The sequence below is a fragment of the Oryx dammah genome, unplaced genomic scaffold (assembly GCF_014754425.2).
Source record: "Oryx dammah isolate SB20612 unplaced genomic scaffold, SCBI_Odam_1.1 HiC_scaffold_5, whole genome shotgun sequence".
Taxonomy (NCBI): Eukaryota; Metazoa; Chordata; class Mammalia; order Artiodactyla; family Bovidae; genus Oryx; species Oryx dammah.
In genome coordinates this window covers 20,344,017-20,363,443 of record NW_024070189.1, presented here as the reverse complement: position 1 = coordinate 20,363,443, position 19,427 = coordinate 20,344,017, and the positions used below count along the sequence as shown (strand labels likewise).

General features: G+C 36.6%; 2 protein-coding genes across 6 annotated transcripts in view; one reads left to right on the top strand and one right to left on the bottom strand.

Moving 5' to 3' along the window:
- POLR3G (RNA polymerase III subunit G) overlaps positions 1 to 3,852 on the top strand; it is a 56,683-nt gene extending 52,831 nt beyond the window's left edge. For all 5 annotated transcript variants that reach the window (XM_040241534.1, XM_040241535.1, XM_040241533.1 and 2 more), the window contains one exon: positions 65 to 3,852. In XM_040241534.1, the coding sequence (XP_040097468.1) occupies positions 65 to 151 (87 nt within the window). In that variant the 3' untranslated portion in view covers positions 152 to 3,852. The remainder of the gene's footprint in view (positions 1 to 64) is intronic.
- LYSMD3 (LysM domain containing 3) lies at positions 3,104 to 15,938 on the bottom strand. Its single transcript, XM_040241531.1, has 3 exons — positions 15,750 to 15,938; positions 11,385 to 11,647; positions 3,104 to 7,053 (listed from the first exon to the last, which is right to left on the bottom strand). The coding sequence occupies exons 2-3, from the start codon at positions 11,637 to 11,639 to the stop codon at positions 6,388 to 6,390; spliced, it is 921 nt and encodes a 306-aa protein (XP_040097465.1). The 5' UTR covers positions 11,640 to 11,647; positions 15,750 to 15,938; the 3' UTR covers positions 3,104 to 6,387.
- Between the last annotated feature and the right edge of the window lie 3,489 nt (positions 15,939 to 19,427).

Genomic DNA, 19,427 nt, shown 5'->3' with positions numbered 1-19,427 from the left:
TATATTCTTTAATGTTACTACTCATACTTTTAAAGTTTACTGAGGAGTATATCATTTCACTTAGGAAAATGACTACATTAATTCCTACTTTGAAGATGGAGATGATTTTGGTGCAGACAGTGACGACAACATGGATGAAGCAACCTACTAGCTATGGAATTTCTCATATATTTATGATACAGCTTCTGAACATTTGGACAGACTTATTTTCTATTTTATTTCTGATAAGGAATGAGTAAGTACTTTATTTTTGTTACTATTTTGTTAGAAAAATACTTGTTACTAAAATATTCAGAACCACTTTGAGTTTACACACTAGTTACCTTATCAGTTAATCTCTGACACTGACATTCCTTCTTAACACCTCTGTCATCTCTCTAATGTATTCAAGTGGATTTTTTTATGTTTTGGATTAGAATGTACCTGAAGAGTTTCTGCATCTTTTTTTTTTTTAAGAGTTTTTGCATCTTTTAATCTATGTATTCATACTTAAAAAGATTATTTAATTGCTGATCTTTTTTAAAACTGCTACTAGTCATAATGGATTTCTATAATCTGAAAGTTGGTTTAATACTGCACATGGAGCACTTTAGAAACAAAGAAACTTGAAAATAATTTTATTTTTTACTTTTACATGGTATGTTCTGTGCTACTATGACTACATAAACCTACCTGAGCTCTTACAAATGCATATTTTATGAGATTAAAAGTTTTGTGATTAGAAACACACGCACAGGGAAAAATGCCAATCTCAGCTAATTTCATAATTTAATCTCAAACCAATACGAAGACCTGGGATAAATAAATACCTGAATTTAAGGCTAATTTCATACCATCCTATAGATCAATTAATCACCGCACTGTAACAAGTTTGTTATCTTTGAGTCATTGGTTAATGAAAAATTAGACTGAGGTATTTAATTTCATACTTGATGAAAATGTGGAGTAAGTTCAAGTTGTATAAATCTCATTGCAGAATGCATATATGTGTAATCTGTGAGGTGTAGTGGCCTCTGTTACATTTCATATGACTCAAACTGTCCAATTGATTTAACAATGCAGAATAAAACTCAGGTCACTTTGAAAGTGAGATTAATCTTTTTTGATTCATTTAAAAACTAGCTACCCTTTTTGTATTGGGGTAGGAGAGAAGATATCTAAAATCTTCAGCTTCCAATGACTCACATATGCCAAAGATTTTCAAAGACATTCTTATTATGTATTTTTAAAATGATTTATTAACATTACTCACCAAAAGAAATAATTTTTCCCTCGTGGGAAGATACCACGCATTGCCCTCTGACCTGAGAATCAGAGCCGTAGATTCTGTTTCTACCTTTACTATTAAACTCAGCCTTGAAATTGAGCTTGGTTAGGTTTTCTGTGCCTTAGTTTCTTCACTTGTAAACAGTTTTCTATAAAAACTGCTTAAAATTCCACCCAGAGTTCACCATGTGTGTTCATTCTCTCACCTTGTGGCAATGATCATGCTTAAATTTGATTCCCACCCTCTAAAAAAATTGTAACTGGCAAAGTGATTGAAAACAATTTTGAGAGACAGACTTATTTTCCTCACAAAATGTATTGAAATCTGATTTTCCCATCTTATTTTCTAGTGGAAAAAAATGTGTATTGTGCCATTTTGTAATATGGCTTTCTCAGGAAAAAAAAAGACCACTTTCAATTGTAATATTTCCTCAGATCATTCATAATGGGTGTGAGGGCCATTATTCAGTATTGTGTTGATCCTATGGGATTTCTTAAAGGAGTTTATGAAAAATTTTAAAGATTATAAATGGAAAACATGAATGAAACACTCTAAAGTAGCAATCTACGTAAGAGGAGGAGTCTCACTTTTCAATTGTAATGGGCAATAGTCATTTAGGATTGGTAAGTTACATGCTTCTTATTCTCTCAACTCCTTAGTACTACAGCTAAATACTATTTAATTTATACAAATCTTACCTTATTGTTGTTTACTTTCTTTTTTATGAACCTGAAGATAACATGTGAATCAGGCAAATACACCAAAGATACAGGATTTTTTTTTCCTGCCTTCAGTCAGTTGCCACCATTTAGTCCTACAGATGGTAAAGCATCTACTACGGGCAAGGGTTTGCTGGGGAGGCCCAGCCAGGTCTATTAAGTGCATTGCCTTCCTCCTTGGGAAGATCTTTTTATAAGTTTAAAGTAGACTAATTGTGAGAACAGGCAGGAAGTATTTGTGGGTTGCTTTAACAGTGGCAATCTTATTTTTTTGGCTTAAAATCTAAGAAGATTGTGAGATTATTCTGGAAGAAGGTAAACTTTAGTGCAGAGATTCACCTCATACTTGATGGTGAAGTGTCTTTAAAATTTCTATATATGATACAAAACTGTTTTGTTGCTCTATTGCTTGTTTTCCTGTATTTGTTTACACATTAAATTCCTGCAAAAAAAATTGTGTCCTTCTGTTTGTTATTTTGACCCTACTGAAATATGTTTGAGAAAACTAATTTGTTAATACTTATTTTACCTAGTACAATAACTGTGTATTTGTTGAGCAGGATGCCAGTATCAGATGTTCTTGAACAAACCACCATCAACAATAAAACTCTAGGTAATTAAAAGCTGTAAGAACAAACTAAGAGATTTGGATATTGAGAGAATGCTGACACTTACTGGACCTTGTTAACCTTTCCTTCCCCACTTCCAGATGAACAGTATCATGGCTTTTCTTTAGTATGCTTAAAGGCTCTGAAGTAAGTAACTTTTTATAAGAAAAAATATAAATACAACTTTAAGATGCTTTTAAAAATGAAGAAACAAACCAAGGTTTACACCACAGATTCTCCATTAAATAACTCCAAATAACTGATTTTTGTTACTAGTATTTTTTAAAATTAGTATTTTGAGATGAAAAGTTTCATAATAAAATTTAGATGTAAATAGAGCATATTGTTACATGACCTATCTGTATAACGTTCATCTGAAATTTGTTTTCATTTCCTTTCACTTAGGTACTGTAAGTCATCCAGTGTATTTTGTTTCAATATAAGGGAGAATCTGAATTGGTACATCTTTGGCAATTCAATCTATCTTACATAGTATCTCTTTTATTAAATAGAAGAGGAGAAAAGATTTGCTTTATTCAATTAAATTAACCGGCTTCCATTTTTTGATTGAATAATAAAATAGAAACTTTATTACATTTTGTATATCTTTTAAAATGTGAAAAATAAGGGGCAGAAAGTTTTAAAACCCAGTTTTACAGATGTACATGCTAACATAATATTCTACAATTCCATGCTGCATTTGTATAAAATACATTATACAAAAGTTTTATATAATTTGCATACATAAAATAATTAAAGCATTCAGATTTCTGTGATCCAACAGTGCAATATACACATACTTGGAAGAAAAATACTGATTTCCTGAGCAACGTAATTCAAAATAAGAATGATTCCCATCATAATGTACCGTTTAAATACAGACTTCCCCAAAACTCCACCTTTACTCTATAACACTTTGACTGGATCCTGTTTCATGGTATTTCTAAAACCTAATTAATTGTATGCTTCATATTCCAAGTAGGTAATTTGAGTAAAACTAATGACTAAATAGTGGTTCATTTAAAGAACTCTTCAGGCCATTGAACAAGTAGGGTTCAGAAAAAGACAAGCTTTAAAACACAAGTTTTCAAAGAAGTTAACATTACTGTCTTCTAATTCCTAATGACTCTATAACTGATCTTAATATATCTTCTAAGGACACAAAGCCTATAATTTTCTAGGAATAGGATTGCAAAAATAATTTAAATACCATCCATTGTTTGAAACAAGCTTTAACCATTTGTACCCAAACTTTAAGCAGGTTTTAATTAAACACTTGCAACTCCAACATTTTAAGTGAACCAAATGCAGTGATTCAGTTGTTATTTTTACATCCGTATGTATATACGTGTATATGTATCTTTTAACGTAAAGTCTCAAAGTAAATTCAAATAAGGGTTTCAACACAAAAGCTACAATATCAAATGATAACTTTTCTTGTTTTATTAAGTTTTACAAAGCAATCTGCATTTACTACAAATTTTGTAGTACTACTCAGTACTTTTTAAAAGTTAAAACTATTTTATCTATTAAATGCTTAGGAAATTTTTTTTTAATGATAAGGATTAAAATCTAGAATTCTATATATATAACATATAGAATTCTCTCTATATATAACATATATATAGAATTGTATGTAATTCAAACTATATTCAATCAAGTAAAAATATATATTTAATTTTAATTTTTTAATTATATATAATTCAAACATAAGGACAAAGGAAACTGCCTGTGTCATAAGGATATGTTATACTTCCTTCAAGGACTAGGACACTCTGCAAGACAGAAAATGTTTTTAACCAACACAGAACACCTACTTTTTAAATGTTAGTGATTTTGGAAATCAGACTTCTGTCAAATTTCCAAGTATCACAGGCAGAAAGGAATCCTTGACTATCTGAAATTTCATCAATTTGATGTAAACAATGTTCTTCAAAGGCCATCTAGCCCATTCTATCCTAAAATCTTTATTTTCTTCCCTAAAACTTGATTTTCAGCAGGCTTAATAAATACAATGTAAACTGACCAAGTTAACACTGAGCATAAATTAGAAAGATGACCAAGGCACATTAAAACAATTTTTACAATCTCAAACTAATAGAGTCACTCAAAAAATCAATTTGCTACAGACTTCCATATTAATGCTTTCTGGTAATCATCTAAGGCCCTCTGATATATATATGGAAGGGCTTTAATGTTTGACTTCTTTGTCCTGTCTTTCTCTGACACATTGCTCCTGAAAGTACATTAAGCCTCATTAAGCATATATATATTTTTTTTTGTTCACCTCACTTTGTATCCAGATTGAAATTTGAAATATAAAACAATTGGTCAAAAAGCTTAAACATTAAAAGTTAGGAAATAATGCCCAGAAAATGAGGTGTTATTATGTATCTTAAGGTACATACTTTATTATACACAAAACAGGCAAGCTAGACTCCACCAAATCTTGCTTCTAATGAATTAGTTTGATAACATTTTAAAAACACATACTTTTAAAAATTAAATCATGGAATCAATATGCAAACGCAACTTGGTCCGAGTCTGTCTGATCCACAGTAGATCTTAAAATGTGGCCCTATAAACCCCTTCTTTCTGACCAAACCATACTCCTCTGGCCTCTGTTCCCCAGTGTGATGCTCTAATTCAGGGAAAAAGGATCTAAGCTGAACATTTTCTCTTTGAAAAACTCTTAGAGGCAAAGGGATCAGTAAAGCAATATGTCTGTTACTGCTAACGCTAACGGTCTCTTTACCCCTGCTTTTCTGCAACAGACCTCAGAGACAGACTGGAAATGTTTTCATCCCATTAACTTGTGCTTGATAGTGCAGGTGGAGGCTAATTTTATACAGCCTATGTTATGAATCCTATTGGACTATCTAAAACAATGCTTAATTCTAAAAATTATATAAGGCATTAAATATAATTAAGGCATGTTACTACATGTAATACAGCAACAACTTATTACAGTATGTAAGGAAATATTTCCTAAATAATGGTAATCTGTACATGTGTAACACTTTCATCAAAGAACAACAAAAGTGCTTTCAAATACCAGAGGCAAATAAAATTACTTAAAAAACAGAAGAAGAGGCAGTATTCTTTAAGAGATAAAGATAACTTTTACAACCTGACATAATCCAGTGTTCTAATGACCAAATGGCAACTTCCCAACAGTAACACATTATTTGGGGGGTTTAATAATAATATATCTCACCCTCTATTACAGACATTATAGATAACTTTCCCATTTCTGTTCTACTTATGCTTTCATAGTGTATGAACTAAATGTTTTTTTAAAACTTCAAAATAGAATTTTAAGTGCTATCAAATAATTTTAGAATCAGACTTTCTTGCAACTGAACATCTTGATGGTTCACAGTATTAAAATTTTCATCAGTTGCAGACATCTGATGCTATCATTATTTGCTTAATAAATTTATTACTAATAACCTCAAAACAAAAATACTTTAAAAATAAAATTTAAAGATAACCAGTCTTGACTAAGAAAAATGATGCATTTTTCAAGAACTTCCTGGACACATATTCAAATTCATTTCTGCTTTAAGCATTGATACAACAGATACAGATTCACTGCTTTCAATATCAACAACTAGCAACTGTAGGGATTTTATACTCAACCCATTTGGAAGTGGCTCCAAATAACAACAAAAGGTGAAAAAGCATCTTCAGTCTCCCTAAATTCTGCCTTTGAAGTGGTGACTGACTGTAACTGATTCACCACATTCCAAATGCACATGTGATTGGTAACACTGTAACTGTGAACTGCCTGCTATGTTTTGTGTTGATCAGCAGGTGATTGAGAATCTTGACTATATAGTTTATGATCATCTTGTGGACCAAAGGGTATTCCTTTAGTTGGAGCAATTCCATTTTCCATTTCTCTCTGCTGTGATGGGGGTGTGACTCCTGAATGCAAATGTGAAGAATCCACTGTTGAATGGTGACTGACATCCACCTTAGCTAAAATTTCATAATACAGCAAATAAAACACTGGTGTTATTATGCCTACTATCAACATTATCACTACAGCTGTCCACCACCCTATTCCCCAGTCTGCTCCATAATAAGGGTCCTTCCGTTGAATGTTTTTGTTGTCCGGTTCAAAACGGACCTGTTGTGCCGTCAAAGCAGACACCACCTCATTCAGGTTCTCTCTTTTGGTGTCAGTACATTTTACTATTTGTTCGATGTCCCGGTCTACTTCTTTTAGAAAGCTACCAGCTGACTCAGTGGAAGAAAGAGAGTCATTAGCTGACAGAACTTCCTGTTGTTCTGGAAGGTATTGAACAGTAGAAGGACGTGAAGCCTGTCTTCCTTTTGGAGGATAAAGTGTTTCAGTCAGTGAACTAAACTTTTTTACTGGAATTTTGATAGACCTAAGGGCAAAAAAGTCTTGGTCACTGATGAGATTGTTAACCCTCTTGATATCTGCTACCTGTAAGGAAAAAAAAAAGCAACATTCAACTAAATTCTGAATCAAAGTAAAAGTAGGAACAAGTCATTCATCCCAGTTACTTTTAGAGGGGAAAAAATGAGCTTAATATTATAAGTATTGAGTTATCACATCCAGAAAGATTTTATCTGTGGGTAACAGTTCTACACCAACCACACTTGATCTACCAGTCTTAAGAAATCACCAGTTATATTCTACCATCACCCCATATATTGTTAACACTAATTCTAGTTATTTAAATAGATTCTAGTATCTTTTGATATTTCTCTTTGTACCTCATGTACGAATATCACACTCTGCTGCTTGTAAACAATTTGTGAAGGAAGGATTACAGACTTAAGTTCTTTCTTATGTGGCAGTTAAGAGTATAGGCAAATGTCAACTTAACCCAATAAAAGTACCATGTTTTATCAAAACTAAGATGCCATCCACTCTTAGGATGTCCCATTATTTTATGTATCATTAAAGTAAAAAAACTCCACCAAATATTGAAGATGCCACCATTCTAATTTTAAAGATGTTAAAATATTTTATTTTTAAAAATACACGCTGGAATTAATAAAGTGATAATATATCTCCTTCACTTGCTTTCTGAAGCCATTTCCCCCCAAACTTCTGGCTGTAAATGCATTATTCAGCTCCTCCCAAGATCAGTCATTTCTATAGGCTTTCCTTGTATATTTTATATAGTCCTCAACCTGTCTATATATCCTATCCACCTGCCAACAATGGCAAGAGTAAGGGAGTATTTCTCAGGCTACCAGTTACTATGCCAGATTCTCCAACTACCTTTAAATTATTAGTCCATCAAAGCTGTAAACTAAGCCCTTATCATTTATCACCTGACTGATGACAGAAAGGTTAAAGTGAATCTAGGATAAAACTTCGATTTCTGACATGGCCAACAATGGATAATCACGTCCCTCATAAGATACGGAACACTGTAGAGAGATAAGAGGATGAACACAGATTTCACATGGGTTGACTCTGAGGTGCCTGAAATATGAACGTGGAGGATGTCCAAAAGGCAGTTAAGAGATGAATGTCTAAAATTCAGAGGAATGATCCAGCTAAAGAGAGAGATTTGTGGATTACTAGCAGAAATGATAATTGAAGTCATAAGAGTAGATAGATTCGCTAGAAAAAGGTAACACAGGAAAGATCCCTGAGGAATGCCAACATTTGAGGTGGGTGCTGAGTGAGAGAAAGCCACAAAGGAGCCTGAGAAACAGGAGCCAGGAAAGCACTATGTGATGGTGGTTAAAAGCACAGGCTACCAAGATTTGAAGCATGACCTGGACACTTTCTAGCTGTATGATTTGGGGCAGGTTGTTTAACCTCTCTGCAAATCAGTTTCACGTATGTAAAATGACCCTAATACTACTACCTACCATATACGGTTACTGTGAAGATTAATGTATTAAAATGTCCAAAGAACATCTATAGTGAAACATATATTATGCAAGTGTTAGCTCATATTAAACTTTAATAGTAGGAAAATCAGAAACCTGCAGAATCCAGGCTGTCAAAGAGGGTTTTTAAGAGGCAGCAGTGACCTGGATTAATTGCATATTACTGATCCAGTGTGATGCAGAATGAGAAAAAGTGAATTCCTTTGACGTATATGTGTGGAAGGAAAAGAGAGAGGAGATCACAGTGTAATGTTAAAGGGTGTTTTGTCATTTTACTACCTTAGGAATCTTTTTAAGACAGATGAGGATTCACTGACAACCTGAAAGCCTGACCTTATTCTCTTTAAATGCTCTTTTGTTTGGTATTGTACATTCCAACTAATAACTACTCAGCAATCTTTCTGAACCATGCTTCAAAGATTTAGCCTCTCTCTCTAAATATCCCTATAATGTTTTCTCTGTTATGCTAACTTCCTTGGTTACATTTAGGATTCCAACCCTGAACTTTCTGTTCTCCTCATCAATGTTTTATAACAGGCATATTTTAATAATTCCTAAGGTTGAATATTTATAAGCAGAATATGGCACTAACTTCCATAATTTTTAAATGATAAATCCTTTTGTAAGATTAATCCTTTTTTTTTCCTATTAGTTGCGCTCAAACAGAGCACTCTTTAACCCCTAACTCCGCTTTATCAGTTTTCCCATTACTATGGCCAATGCCATCTTCTCTGTTAAGCTAACTGCCTTTCATCACTCTACATTTAATTAAGGAAACAGCAGACACATCCTGTGATTGCCCCTAATACATTTTCTATCAGCTTCTTCTCTATCCTTGCTATAAATATTTTAGCCCACGCACTTACATTGATTGGATATTCCAATAACCACTTTCTTGGATTCCCTCTAACTCACTAGCAGGTTCTTCCTGCCCCACCCCTACCCCCATTTTGCAGCACTCTTTAAAACCTTAAAATGATGTTCTCTTACTATATATCAAACTTTTCCTCAGTTATCTTAAAGCACTTCATCCTAGTCTGTGTCACTCATTTCCGACACACCTAATAAACTTCCTCTGTTGTCTACTTTATTTCCTCCTTGCTATCTTTTCTACTTCACTGTCATATGTCTGAAATACTTTGTCCTTTTCAAAACCTCACTGATTAAAAATATGACCTATTTTTAAATCATTCAGATGGCATTTCAGATTTCTCTTTTTCTTTTTTTTTTTTTAGATTTCTCTTTTTCTAAGAAAACTTTCTAAGCTCTAGAAAACTACTGTCTTTCTCTAATACAACTACTAGACATACTCTTCTCTTGGATCTCCATGTTGATATTTTTAGCCTTGCCCCAATCTTAAAAGTCTTGATTACTTTCCATTAACAACCTTCTAAGGTTTATTTCTCCATGGTCTTATTTCTCTACAGAATACATATTAACAATTTTATCTGCATTAAAGAATGAAATCAGATTTAACAATAAATAATGTTCCCATGCATGAACAAATCACAAAAAACCCCAAACCCAGCTTTTCTTACTCCATCAAGAAGTGCATTTCAATAAAATATTTTATTAAATGTTTAAATTAAAATGTATAATATTTGTTTTGATCAATCATGCAGTACTTATTCATAAAAAATAACACATAGAACCTCATGGTCATAGGAAACTTTATAAAATTAAATTTAAATATATATAAAAATTAATCAAACATGTGTGTTTTTACTGCAGGGAACTGTGACAGGTAATCCATAAAAGGTTTTCAAGCATAAATATACTTTATACTATGAAAGATTTTGAGGTGGAGAATGAAAATATTAATCAAGGAGAAAAAGGAATATATAATGTTTCATGCTACTAAAAAGAGAGTTCATATATATTTTAAATGAATGATTTTAGGTAGCAAATCCTGGTGGTATTTAGAATTCCATGCATACATTTAAAGAATATTGTAATAGTCTTTTTTTAAAATATCAATATTGACAACATTCTGGAAATTAAATTCTTTGAAACAATTTTAAGTCACGACATATTTAAAATGTTCACTTCAAAATGTGTGAGGTGTTACATACATTTCAAAATTCTTTTGGGAGCATAAGAATAAAAACTTCGATAACAGGATTTAAACGTGTTTACATGGAAACAGATTCCATGTTATGGATGCAAGATGGACATGACACTGATATAAAATGAATTTAAACAGAGTTTAATACCTAGTAAAATAAAAAATATACCTCTCCTCTATAAATCCCTCTTAAGAGAATCTATTTCACAGAAACAAAGGTATTAGTAGTGACAACATTCACTGCCCAATGCAAAACATGGAGAAAATCCTGACTACCCATGAATAAGAGAACAATTTAATAATTGTGGTATGTCCATACTATGGAACATCTTAAGCTATATACCATAGTGAGTTAGACCTGTATGACTATGAGGGATGTCCATGATATACTAAGAAATGAAAAAGAGGCAACTTTCACAGTAACATGGATAATATAAACCAATTTTAAAAACATCACCACATACATATACATCTCCCCCCAGAGAGAAGGTATGGAAAGAGACACACCAGTGTGTGTTATCTTAGGAAATTGGGACAGGAAAAATATTTTCCTCATATATTTCTACATTCTCTTACAACTTGAATAAGGAGAAAAATACATTTCAGTGTTTTCAATCTGAAAACAGAATCATTTAGAAATAAACAGAATTCAAGTGATCACTTAAAATTTAAGAAGTTAACATCCACCAACAGGGTAAGAGATTTCTGTGGAAAGAGGAAAAAGGGGGGGGTGGGTGGAGGAACAAAGATGAAAGGGCACAGACTTTACTTCAACTTGTACTACGAACAAATAATGTATTGGGGGCTGCATTATGCAAAATCAGATTAAAACTTACCGTACAACAGTATTGAAGGGCTATTGCATTTAAAGTGTCTCCTTCCTGTATATCTTTTGTTAACACTATAATGTCATCAAGTCTATCTTTTGATGTACTTCTTCGGATTTTTTCTTTTCCTCGGGATCGAAGCTCATACACTTCAGCATCTTCCTCCAACATATCACTGTCTGTGCAATTTCCAAATGCATGTACTTGAGCACTTGAATGAATTCCTGGAAGAGGAAAACTACGATTCTGATGCCTCCCGGCCATGTCCAAATCTGGTGGGGAAAGCAGACAGAGAAAACTTCGGAGTGTAGCTGACCCATTTGACTAATTTACATGAATCTTATATTCAAGACACTCTATATTTTGTTTTTTAAAGAATGGTTTGAGTTATTTAAAAACTTAGGTTCAAGTTTTGTAGCTGTTGAAGAACAATGAGCATATCTAGCAATGGAGACAATGGGGTGGGAGGAAGAGGTAATCCATTATAAGGGCAAATTGCTATATTTTTTTAGGTCAAAAAATTAAGTTTCCCCATTCTGAGTATGTGAAGAAAATATAAGAAATACCTTTAAGATCACACATCTTAAAAACGTGTGATCATATATATAATTTATAGGTCTGATGGAATCAAAGTATATATATATATAGTTTTTACATATATACACACAATGCTTTTATAAACCCCAAACTTTCTGAGTTGTCCTGAATTTTAAGTTCCATGAGACTGAACTGTCTTTTGGTCTCCCTTCCCACTTCCCTGGATCAGGCTAATTTCAGTATTTATGTTTAGTACAATATGTGCCATCTACACAGGTCACGATTTTGCTCTCAACCAGGGATTTCTTCCCTGGCAGCTTTTCATCAAACTTTTAGCTTACCAAAGCCCCCATGAAACTCAATTTAAGGCCCATAGAGACTGTGAACAGATTTTAAGGCACTATATTCACTTACACTTCAGAAAAGACATTTTAAGACTGAGATGAGAGCTGACTTAAGTATACTCACTCACAACTCACCTTCATCAAGCTGACCTATTCTCATTAAAAAAGAGTAAGTGGGAGAAATTCTCCAATGGGAGGGGCATTCGGTGCTCTGTGTCCTGAATGGATGACTTTTGACACAGGGGTGCCACTATGTATGGCAATGCTGTCTGCGTCATCAAGCACCCCTGTGAACCCAACTGCTTTCTCGAGTCATCCACATGGAGGGCCAGGGGCACATCCTCATCTTTACCTAACCTGCATTGTGTCCTGCGCGGTGAGGAGCTCATGTATGACTACAAGTTCACCACTGACGATGCCAGCAACAAGATGCCCTGTAACTATGGTACGTCGTACTGCTGCAGCTGTGGCTACCTGCCACAGCTCCTGATGCCAACTTGGCCCCAGCCTGGGGGCCTCCTCATCCCTCCCAGGCCATCTCACCTCACCATCATGTTCAGGGCGGATGTGGGCATGCAGGTGGCAAGGGCTCTGCCTCCCCACCTCCAGGCCACCCAGCAATTACCCCTTCCTGCCCTGGGGCCCCAGAATATAGACCCTGCACAAAGGTTTCTAAATCTCTTCCTACCTCTGTTAGGAGAGTGGGATCCCAGGTGGCAACCAGACTCTCCCCCACCAAAGTCTATCAGTGTTAAAAAAACAAGAACATAAACCAATTCCACACTCACGGTTTTAGCTTCATATTAATTATTCACATAGGGAAGGATAGATTATTTTCAATAATTGTGAAAGAGAGTAGAGAAGTAGTAAAAGGAATTGGGAAGGTAAAATACTTAGGGCTTAACGATGTGGCTCAGATAGGAAGAAATTAGTTAAAGGTCACACCAAGATTTCTGATTTATGTCCCTGAGTAAACATTGGTGCCATTTGCTAAGATCTGGAACACTGGAAGAGCATGGGGTGAGGGTAGGGGACTTTGATTATAAATTCCTTTAAAACAACAAAAAAGAATGTCAAATAGTCAAGTGAACTATGTAGTCAAATTCAGAAAGGTCTGAGTGACATAATTTCATGACTCGTCTACACATAGGTGGAAACTGAAGCTGTATAGATGAGATTACCTAGAGAGAGCGCAGAATAAGAAAAGTGGGTCCAATGTGGACCCTTGGAGAACTGCTACATTTAGTATCTAGATGAAGGAAGATCAGCCTGCAAAAATGGAAAAGAAGTAATCAGAGGAGGAGGAAATCATGAAAATGTTGTGCAATGAAAGCCAAGACTAAATGATTTCCCAAAGGCAGTTGTGAATACTATAGACAAGCACCAGGTGGAAAAGAAAAAAAAAAATCAGAAAAGACCAACTCCAAAAATCTGAATTTGTAATATATACAATAGATCATCTACTATGTTGGGACATACTTAGAAAATTTTGGAAACTATTTCATATCATTGAATCCAACCCCAGAAAACCAGTTTCTGACCCTGCTCTATGGCAACATGGTAATGCTTTAAAAATTCAAGTTTCTACTCAATAAGTGACTAATAGCTACATATTAAGTCGATAATTTCACCTGTTCCCCCAAGAGCTACATTATTTACTACCATAAACTAGAACTCCTAACTCAGCAGCCACCAAACTGAAGAAAGCTACCCACATTTTACATCTCAAAAGCAGTTTTAAAATCACATCGATTCCTTCAAGGAATTCTAACAAGTGACAACTCTAACAAGGTTAAAGATGAAACTTGTTTTAATACAATAAATTAAGGATGCTTTATTTTTATTTTGTTCTCAAAGAAGTTGAAAGAGTATCTCACCTTCACCTAAAACACCTAATAGTTTTATTTCCACTTTTTTTTTTTTAACAGTCTCTCAATACTGTCTTTAATCTAGGAAATATCTGTGAATACTGTGGATTCCTAGGCAAAAGTTTATACATACGCACACTTTTCTGGGGATAATATTCATTGTTTTCATATTCTCAAAAAGTTTTACAAGTTATGAACCACTTAATATACAGCAATTTACACTTGGCTATACTCAGTTATGCTGCCAACTTTAGACGAAAAAGTCTGATAATTTGTTCTTAGAATCCCAAAGTGGCTTAGTACCGCTGAAATTCACTGAGCAAGGCACAAAAGCCATTTTAGATACTATTATCAATGTCTCTCCATAATATCTGCTACCCAGGCGGCGCCAGTGGTAAAGAACCTGTCTGCCAAAGCCGAAGACCTAAGAGATGCAGGTTCGATCCATTGGTCGGGAAGATCCCCGGGAAGAGGGCATGGCAACCCACTCTGGTATTCTTGCCTGGAGAATCCCAGGCACAGAGGAGCCTGGCAGCCTACAGTCCATAGGGTCGCAGACAGTCGGACACGACTGAAGCGACTTAGCAGCAGCGACTCCATGATACACTGAGAAACAGTATCTCTGTCTCACGATCTCTTCACTCCCCTCATACTGAAGTAACGCAGGCAGTAGAATACCACAAACTGGATAGTTTGTTTCTGAATAATCAAGAGTTGGCTGTGTCCCTAATTGACATGAAAAGCTAGACTCTGGCCCTAGCATATAATTATCTGAGCCAACTATATAAAAGATTACAAAGTACACAGTAGTGAAGTCATCTGGCTCAATTCGCTCCACCTGTTACAATTCTCTTAAGGCAGGACAGAAAGCACAAGTGGCCTCCTTCAGAAAACTGAAACAAGCCTGCATGCTACGTAAATTGCAAGAATGGGCAAAAAAGTACCCCAATGGACCCCATCCCATGTTAAAGCACTCATCAGCTCACTCGGTAACTGAAAATTATTTCCCCAATGCCTGCGTGCTCTATAAATGCTGTTGGGTGTTTTCGCTTTGACGTTCCTTAAGCAAGTAGCAATAAAACGGCCACAGGTCTCAAGCTACTTCAGCACTGGGACAGTATGAGAGAGACTGTTTTCTCAGGGCCAATCGAGTTTCTAAAAACTTAACTTCCCCCCTCCTCCTTTCCACACGTCTAGTTTTTTTTCTCTGTTACACCTAGCGATGATTAAACCTCAGATCCCTATGCTGTCATCGCACTTGGGACGATGTGTACCAGATGCTGTCAATGAATATCCAACACAAACACGAGGCTGTGGGAGAAAGGTAGCGTGTCTAGTCGGGAAACGCTCTGCTCCGGAATTCGGGCAGGGAGGAGCCTTTCCTCTGAGCCTCAGTTTCCCCGAGAGTGTATCAGGGGGCTTTGGTGGAGCTGGTCTCGAAGGTTTCCGCTGCCTCGGAGTCTCTTCCAAGCCGGGCCGGGGTCCGAGCCCCCGACACCCGGCCCGCCACATCTGCGGCCGCTGGATCCGCGCCGCCTCCAGCGAAAGGGCAGTCGGGGCCCCAACGCCGCCGGCCGGACTCGGGCACCCCCACCCCCGCACCCACCTCTGGCCGCCATCTTTACCTGTCCCGTTAGCAGGGGGCACTCAACGAGGAGACGGCCACCAGGTCCGCCGCCGCCGTCCCGGGCCAGTTCATGGCCGAGCCTCAGTCTCTGACTGCCCCCGTCCTCCTCCACCCTCGTCGCCGCTGCCGCCGCCACCAACGTCTCCGCCTTTCGTGCCGTGCGCCGCCGCCACGTCCGCAAACCTGCCGTGCGTCATCGCGTCAAGTGGGCGGAGGTGGGAAGGGACCGGGAGGAGGCGGAGGGCGGGGGCGCGAGGGCGAGCCCAAGAACCCGGGACTCCCTCACCACAGGCCGACGGGGACGCGCAGGCGCAGGGATTCCGCCGTAGCCCGGGAGTCGGGGTGCGGATTCCAGCCCCGCCCCTGACGCCAGCCCCGCCCCTGACTCCTCCCCTTCTGCCCCGCCCCTTCATTTTCCCCAGTACATAAAAGGTTCGGGGCCAAGTCCGCAGGCTAATAGAGCTATTTGGGCGGACCTCGTGTAGTCGTCTGTTTCTTTCGCACAGCGTTGGCAAAGACCGGCTGGAAAACATTGAGGGGGACGGTACTGAGGGTTTGTGAGGCTTTGTCCGGGGCTGCTGTGCATTTCCTCTTTGTCTCTGAAGGCTTGTGTGATGTGAGGAAGGACGCCCCGAAGCATAGTATTGACATACATGTTTTAAATTTTTCCATGGTTCTTGCTCTTCGTACTGAATCCTCTCGACTCCTGCAGAGAAGACAAAATACTGGAGGGAAAAAACCCTTGGGCGGCAGAGGACAATTGTCTCAGCCTTTATATTCTTAGATGAGGAAAGTGAGCCACCTAGAGTTAGGCCCCGGAAAATGTTTGACCTCGAGCCCGGGGTTTTCAGGCTTCCTTTTCTCAATGAGACAAGGCTATTTACAAATTGCAACTTAATTTGTTTTGAAAATTAACTGAAAGTCAATGAGATTTTAGTTTGTTAATGACAAACTCATGACATCATACATGGTGCTTCTCAGAAATTTACTGAATGAGTGTGATAACGTGTTTGAATTTATGTAAATAAGTGTAAAGCGTTTTTAATGATGTGCGTAACGTCTCCCAGTGTTGACGTTAGACTTTACATTTTGACGACCAGGCTGTTCTTATGACAGTATAAATTTTAGACCCAAACAGGCAGGGTGCAGTGTACTTCTTTGAGGAATGTCTGAATATTTATCCATCCTGAAGTCTTCGAAGCTTTGTTTTCAATTATTTTCAAAGATTATGTTTTCTGTTTTCTGGGAAGTGCCTCAGGTTAGGAATTCTGCATTGCAATCTTTTTTCTTTTAATTCTGAAGATAGGCACTGTGCTCCACAATGCAACAAAAAGAACTGGAGTAGAAGACTTTAAAAAAAATTGTTTTTTAAGTTTGTCGGAGCTGTTCTGTGTGCTGTTGCCCTTCTGACACCCCTGTCTGTAACCATTTATCACTGAGACATTTTCTCATCAGTAGACAAAGGATATTTCCCCTACTTGATGTGTAGGACTCAAACAGCTCAGCCTTCATGAATGTTAATGTGAATACAACCTTCTTTCTGCATATAGGTTTCTTTTCTTATTTTAATGTCAATAGGCAGTGGAATCCATGTGAAAGTCCAAGAGATAGAATTTCAAGCGCTTCTACAGGACTGCTACCTATTCCCTTTGTATAAATACTTTCTCAGTGATATGTGCATGCTCTTGAACCATTATTTATATTTCACAAAGGTGCAGTTACTGAACTTTTTACAAAAAGACAATAATAGAATTATATTTTATTATAAAAATATACAAAGGAGGCAGTTAGCCATGAAGTTTGGCCAAGTTCCAAAAAACTAGCCAGTAGGAACAAATACTTTGTTTGAAGAAAAGGATGTCCCTAGTATTGAGCAAAGCTAAAAGGATTTTCAGTTTTTTAGATCTCTGACAGTTTTCAATCAAAGGCTGTAGACAAAAAAATATGTAGTTTCTAGGAATGTGTATTTCTGTCATTAAACATTTAGGTTTTGTGGTATGTCCCAGAATAAAAACTGTATTTTAATAAGAGTGTAAATTGATGCAACCAGTTAAGAGTGTGTTACTTGGAAATATGAAAGTTAAAAACGTAAATGACTGAATTATTACATTGCAAAGTAATTACCTTGGATTCACTTACAGGTAAACATGAATAAGATGTAACAGGTATTTTCAGGAATGTTTATTACAGTCATAGCCAGAAATTTGAAAATATGTTAAATGTTCATCAGTAACAGACTGAAAACTTCTGGTACTTTTAAATAATGCAATATTATGCCTTTGCTCAAAGCAATGAAGTTGTTTTTTGTATTTTCTGATTTATTAATTTAATTACCTAACATGCTTTTTCTGGAGAAGAACTAAGTGTGAAACCTTTGTTGTAGGCATTGGGGATAAAATGCTTAAAAAGCCAAATTTTCCTTATTCATGGGGCTTCCATAACTAGGCACATGGAAAGAGAGTTCTCCAGAATGTATTTTAAAGAGAAAAATAAGTAAGATGCCACATAGAATGTGTGATGTCATTGCTTTGGAATAAAATTTTAAATGCACACCCCTCACCCTCCCCACTCTCACACACACACACACGTTCATATATCTGTACAGGAAAGTGTGTTTAATTTTTCTTTCTAGAAAATTACTAAAGAAATTTTTAACAGTGGTTGAAAGGACTAGATGTGGTAGAAACCTTTGCCTTTTCTTCTTAGACTTCTCTACATAGACTGAATTTTTATTACCATGTGCTTTTATTATTATTGAAAAATATTAAGGTTGAAGACTTTTTTTTTTAATAGGCTGTGCTTGCCGGGTCTTTGTTGCTATGTGGGATTTTCTCTAGTTGCAGCGAGTGGAGGCTACTCTCTAGATGCAGTGTGTGGGCCTCTCATTGTGGTGCCTTCTCTTCTTGCTGAGCACTTAGGGTATGCAGGCTTCAGTAGCTGTGTTTCCTGGGCTCTAGAGCATAGGCCTAATAGTTGTGGCACAAGGGCTTAATTGCTCTGTGGCATGTGGGATCTTCTGGCATTGGCAGGTGGATTCTTTACCACTTACCCACCAGGGAAGCCTGCTTTTTATTGTTGAATAACTGGACTTGTTTTATCCACAGTTAGCTAGGTGTCAACCATGCACCGCTTAATCATTCCTGAGTCTCTTTGTGCTTTGTATTCCAGTAGTGAGTATCCAAAACAATAGAACCAAATCAAGTCCCTTGGAATCAAAAGACAAAAGAGTAATGGAACATTTAATTGTTTTTATATTTCTTCTTTATTTCCCTTTGCCAGATTTCTTTCAACCTTGCTTTTTGACTCTCTACTCCTTATATCCTTTTATCAGCTGTTCCTTCTCATTCTACTTTCTAGAAGCAAAGACTGTAATACACCAAGGAAATACTTAAAGGACTTTAAAACTGGATTGAGATGAGACCTAAAAACTCCCCTCATCTCTGATCTTTAAACAATTTATATGTAGAAAAAAATTATTGTGTCTCTTCTCCAGAAGTCTTTAAAAAAACAAACTGTGTTCCAGATGAACTCCCTAGCTGCTGTTCCTCCTCTGATTCTAAAGCAGAGTGATTGTCATAATCAAGGGCTCCCTGGTGGCTCAGACAGTAAAGAATGAGGGAGACCCAGGTTTGATACCTGGGTTGAGAAGATCCCCTGGAGAAGGGAATGGCTACCC